This window comes from Erinaceus europaeus, unplaced genomic scaffold (assembly GCF_950295315.1).
Source record: "Erinaceus europaeus unplaced genomic scaffold, mEriEur2.1 scaffold_484, whole genome shotgun sequence".
In the NCBI taxonomy this organism is placed as follows: Eukaryota; Metazoa; Chordata; class Mammalia; order Eulipotyphla; family Erinaceidae; genus Erinaceus; species Erinaceus europaeus.
The window spans coordinates 47,606-53,605 of record NW_026648026.1 but is presented as its reverse complement, the minus strand read 5'-3'; the positions used below and the strand labels follow the sequence as shown (position 1 = coordinate 53,605).

General features: G+C 43.0%; 1 protein-coding gene across 8 annotated transcripts in view; it reads right to left on the bottom strand.

Annotated features, from left to right (window-relative positions):
• Positions 1-730: 730 nt before the first annotated feature.
• The window catches only part of LOC103127272 (zinc finger protein 268-like), a 42,708-nt gene continuing 37,438 nt past the window's right edge, over positions 731-6,000 (bottom strand). For 7 of the 8 annotated variants that reach the window (XM_060184644.1, XM_060184651.1, XM_060184650.1 and 4 more), the window contains one exon: positions 731-3,337. In XM_060184644.1, the coding sequence (XP_060040627.1) occupies positions 1,659-3,337 (1,679 nt within the window). In that variant the 3' untranslated portion in view covers positions 731-1,658. Of the gene's footprint in view, positions 3,338-3,651; positions 3,779-6,000 lie in introns of those variants that run through there. The other variant, XM_060184661.1, reaches the window with a different exon arrangement.

Sequence of the window (6,000 nt, the reverse complement as noted above, 5' to 3'; positions counted from 1 at the left end):
AGAGATGATCCAGTGGTTATGCAAAGAGACTTTCACAGGCCCATCGCTATGCCACCAAGGTATAGGTCTTCTCCTGAGTTTCCTGGTTAAATCTCTGTCCCTAGGCTCCTCTTTGTCCACCAGCCATACGTGTTTACACTCACGGGTGATTTGGTGAGTTCCTGAAGCCATTCTAGTCCTGTCTTGTTTCAGTCCCAGGTGGTCTCCTTTGGTATTCCTAGTTGATCCAGGAGAGAAACACAGCTGCTGCTGCTCGTAGCCTCGACTCCGGAAGTCTCCCCCCTCTCCATTTCTGTCTCTTCCTACCTTCTTGATTTCTCCGTCCAATAAATCCATAAATAAACTATATTTTTAAAAGGAGAAAAAGAGGAAGAGGAAGAAGAAAAAGAAGAAATAAGATGAAAAATCAGACACTAAGAAGAGATGCTGCAGGCTGGTAAACCAGCTATCTCTGACGGTGAGCTGCTTTGACTTGTGTTTGGGCCCAGCCCCCAGTGTTGAAGGAAGCTTCCATGCTGCAGTCGTTTTCATATATATATTTATACCTGCTCAACTCTGGCTTATGATAGTTCTGAGGATTGAACCTGGGACTTTGGAACCTTAGGCAATTTATTTGCATAACCATTATACTATCTACCTCCCACCCTCTTTTTCATTCTCTTTGCCTGTCTCTATTTTTTAAAAATGTAGTAATGGCTCATTTAGTTTATAAGAATATGACTAATGACAGTAAGAATGAGAAGTCATTTATTTGTATAATTATTTTTAAACGTTTTTATTTCCCCAGAGGTAACCCTCAATGTACAGGCCTATGCTTCAAAAGAACAATTTTCACCTTCTCAAACTGTTACAATGCCTCCCGCCCCCCAGTCACCAATGTGCTTCCAACAATGTCGACCGGGAAACACTCCACCCTACCAGCTCGCCACCTCCCAACCCCAACTTTTGTCGTCCTCACTTCTGTTGTCTGTGTCCATAGTCTTCACTGGGTTTTTGCTTGTTTTCCTTGTGTGTGAAGTCATTCAGTATTTTCATGTGAATCCACTCCTCCCACACACACGTGGGGAGCAAAGGGTCAAACTCAAGTCCCTATGCAGGATAACATGCTCTACCAGGTGAGCCACCACCCGGCCCCCCCAGTGATCAAAGTTTAAGACTTTATGGCAAAACAAGCATTCCTATGGTTTCTCTCCTGTGTGAGGCCTTCATGTGCAGTCTAAAAGCTTTTATCTCATATACATTTGAAAAGAGTGATCTGATAGGAAGTGAGTTTTGACTTTGAAAGGAAAGCTTTCTCATATTCTCTGCATCTATAACTTTTCCCTCGTGTATGACAAGGCAGCTGGTGAGAAATGAGAGTTCACGTTGCTCTGAAGTCATGACATTGATCACATCCACAAGACCTCTCTGCTGTGTGAATTTCCTGCTGAAGCATGAGATATACCTTAGTGGTAAAGGCTTCCTCCATGATTAGAGCACTGAGGGGCCAGGTGATGGCACAACTGGATAAGTGCACATATTACAATGTGTAAGGACCCAGGTTCAAGCCCCTAGTCCCCACCTGCAGGGGAGGAAACTTCATGAGTAATGGTGTCTGTCTCTCTCCCTATCTTCTCCTCCCCTCTCAATTTCTGTCTCTATTCAATTAAAAAGAAAAGCTAGTCGCTCACATGGTTTATCTCTGTGTGACTTCTGTGATGTTTCATGAGATATGCCTTAGTGCTGAAGGCTTTCCCACAGTTAGAGCACTGATATGGCCTCTCTCCTGTGTGAGTTCGTTGATGAACCCGGAGATTTGATTTAGAGCTCAAGGATTTCTCACACTGAGGGCACTTATACGGTTTCTCTCTGGTGTGAGTTTTCTGATGATTCTTGAGATATTTATTAGAGGCAAAAGCTTTCTCACAGTGAGAACACTGATAGGGTTTCTCTCCTGTGTGACTTCGCTGATGAATATTGAGATATGGTTGAGATGTGAAGGATTTCTCACACTGGGAGCACTTGTAGGGTTTCTCTCCTCTGTGAGTTCGTTGGTGCGTCACAAGACTTGATTTAGCAGTAAAGGAATTCTCACACTGGGAGCACTTATAAATTTTCTCTACTGTGTGGATTTGCCGGTGAGCAGTGAGGTAAGACCTTTTGATGAAGGCTTTACCACAGTCAGAGCACTTATATGGTTTCTCTTCTATGTGAGTTTCCTGGTGACTCATTAGATGTCTCTTCAGTTTGAAGGTTTTGTGACAAACGAGGCATTCGTGTGCTTTCTCTTCCGTGTGAGTTTTCTGATGACTCTTGAGACAGTACTTGGTGCTATAGGCTTTACCACAGTCTGAGCACTTATGTGGTCTTTCTCGTGAGTGAGTGCGCTTATGGTTCCTAAAAGAAGACCTTCTTGCAAAGGCTTTGTGACAAACCAGGCATTCATATGGCCTCTCTCCTGTGTGAGTTCGCTCATGAATCGTGAGCTCAGACTTTAGTGGGAAGCCTTTGTGGCAGACCAGGCATTCGTACGGTTTCTCTCCTGTGTGAGTAAGCTGATGGATCATGGCAGTACACTTTCTTGGGAAAAACCTGTGACAGACCAGGCATTCGTATGGTTTCTCTCCTGTGTGAGTTCGCTGGTGGATCCTGAGTGCATACTTTCTTGGGAAACACTTGTGACAGACCAGGCACTCGTATGGCTTCTCGCCTGTGTGAATGCGCTGGTGAACTATAAGATAGTCCTTAGTAGTGAAGCTTTTCCCACAGTGAGAACATTTGTAGGGCTTCTCTCCTGTGTGGGTTCGTTTATGAATCTGGAGATGAGACATGTCTGAAAAAGCTTTCTGACAAAAGAGGCATTCATAGGGTTTTTCTCCTGTGTGAGTCCGACGATGCTTTCTAAGACAGTACTTAGTGATGAAGGTTTTCTCACAGTCAGAGCATTTATATGGTTTCTCTCCTGTGTGGATTTGTTGATGAATCTTGAGGTGAAACTTTCTTGAGAAGGCTTTGTGACAGAATCGGCATTCGTGTGGCTTCTCTTCTGTGTGAATTCTTTGATGTGCAGGGAGACTTTTCTTAGCCTTGAAGGGTTTGTGATATCTGTACAATTTCCCATCTAGATGGCTATTTTGCTGATGATATATGATTGCTGACCTTATCATAGGCACTTCTTGGCACTGACTCGATCCAAATGGTTTCTCTTCTGAGTGGTTTTGCTTCAACTTACTGGAAACAGGTCTCTTACAGTCAGAACCTTGATGGGATTTCATCTCTGCATGAGTGCTGTGAGACGTGGTCATCACAGGTTCACAAGGATTCACTGTGCACTCACTGCATCCATATGATTTCTTTCCTAAAGGAGTTGAGTCATAATTAGTAAATTCTGGCTTCTGGGCGAATATAAATTGACTGACAAGAGAACAAGCTAGGTAATGAGAGGTGCTTAGCACAAAGATAATTTTTTTAAATTTATTTCTTTATTGGGGAATTTAATGTTTTACATTCAACAGTAAATACAATAGTTTGTACATGCATAACATTCCCCAGTTTCCCATTTAACAATACAACCCCCACTACGTCATTTATCATCCTTCATGGACCTGTATTCTCCCCACCCACCCCAGAGTCTTTTACTTTGGTGTAATACTCCAATTCCATTTCAGGTTCTACTTGTGTTTTCTTTTCTGATCTTGTTTTTCAACTTCTGCCTGAGAGTGAGATCATCCCGTATTCATCCTTCTGTTTCTGACTTATTTCACTCAACATGATTTTTTCAAGGTCCATCCAAGATTGGCTGAAAACGGTGAAGTCACCATTTTTTACAGCTGAGTAGTATTCCATTGTGTATATAGACCACAACTTGCTCAGCCACAAAGATAATTTTCATTTACTGCTATACACAAACAGCGAGGTGCTGGGCAGTGGCACACCTGATTAAGTGCACATGCTAACATGCACAAGGACCCGGGTTCACACTCCTGGTCCCCACCTTCAGGGGGAAAGCCTCACGAGTGGTGAAGCAGGGCTGTAGGTGTGTCTCTGTCTCTATCCCCTCCCCCCCCAATTTCTGTCTCTATCCAATAAAAATAAATAAGGCGACAAGGGAAAGAATGAGAAGGTAAATGTAAGAAGTTAAAGAAGACATAAAAAAGGAAACTATAAAGCAAACGTACTTCAGATTTTACTACTTTTGCAGCCCAGAATGTGACACAGTGGATAAATGCTCTGAATACTTGGGTGCCAGGTTCAGTCCCCAGCACCACATGTACCAGTGGGATGCTCTGGTTTTCCCTCTCTTTCACTGATAAATAATTATTTTTAAAGATTGTATTTATTTATTAATGAGAAAGATAGGAGAGAAAGAACCAGACATCACCCTGCTACATGTGTGTCTGGGGACTGAAATAAGGACCTCATGCTTGAGAGTCCAGTGCTTTATCCACTGAGTCACCTCCCAGACCTCTAAATAATTTTTTTTAAACTTTTTTATATATTTTATTTATTTCCTTTTGTTGCCCTTGTTGTTTTATTGTTGCTGTTATTGATGTCGCTGTTGTTGGACGGGACAGAGAGAAATGGAGAGAGGAGGGGAAGACGGAGAGGGGGAGCTAAAGACAGACACCTGCAGACCTGCTTCAACTGCTGTGAAGCGACTCCCCTGCAAGTGGGGAGCCAGGGGCTCGAACCAGGATCCTTACGCTGGTCCTTGCACTTTGTGCCACAGGTGCTTAACCGCTGTGCTACCACCCGACTCTCCTAAATAATTCTTTAAAAAATGGGGAGGGGGAGATTTTACTAATTTAGAAATTGCAAAGACAAAAAAAAAAAAACTATAATTCTGTAGCTTCCTTCTTCTTTCCTTTTTTCCTGCACAGCTTTGGTTTATGATGGTGCTGGGGATTAAACCTGGTTTTGTACATTTTTCTTTTCCTTTTTTTTTTTTTTTTTACTTAGCTATTGGCTAGAGACAGGCAGAAGGGGGTGACAGAGAGGGGAGAGACAGAAAGACACCTGTACTACTGCTTCACCACTTGAACAGCGTTTCCTGTCCAGGTGGGGACTGGGGGTTTGAACCTGTATCCTTGCAAACTGTAACATATGTGCTCAACCAGGTACAACACTACCTGGGACCCTTCAATGTACATTTTCTAATGTAAAAATGAAAGATGCTTTGCAGTCAGGAGATTATGCGACCAGTAGAGCATACGTAGGGTTTACTCAGTGTGAGGGTTTGAGCGCCCAGCCACTCCAAGGGGACGTTTCATGAGAGGCCTAGCGGTGCTTTGGTTACCTTTATCCATCTCTCCTACTCTCTCTTTTCTTTCTAAATTTTTAAAGTTATCTTTATTGGGTAGAGACAGCCAGAAATTGAGAGGGAAGGAGGTGACAGAGAGGGAGAGAGACAGAGAGGCACCTGCATCACTGCTTAACCACTTGCAAAGCTTTCCCCCTGCAGGTGGGGACCAGGGGGTCAAACCCAGGTCCTTGCACATTGTAATAAGTGCGCTCAGCCAGGTGCGCCACCACCCAGCCCCCACATCTCCCACTCTCTATCTCCCCTCTCTGTCTTGGTGGGAGGAAAAAAACGATGAGTGGAACTACACCTTAGCAAAATCATAGTGGCAATAAATAAATATAGATAGATAGATATTGATCTAGGAGTCTGGCTACAGAATAGAGCAAATAGTAGAACTTAGGGATTATCTGTTTTATGTTTCTTCTTGGATTCCTGGGACCTCATGCAAAGAAGTGTTGTGTTGGCTTGTCTGTCATGTGAAACTCTCTCTCATATGTAATAAGTATTATTATTATCATTATTATTTTACCAGAGCACTGTACTTATCATGGTGCCAGGGGTTAACTTAGGCTTTTGGAGGCATGAAGGTTTTTTGTATAACCATGATGTCATCTCCCCACTTTCGTGTGTGTGATCTTTATTTATTTATTTATTAGATATAGACAGCCAGAAATCACTAAGGAAGGGAGTGATAGGGAGAGAGACAGACAGATCACCTG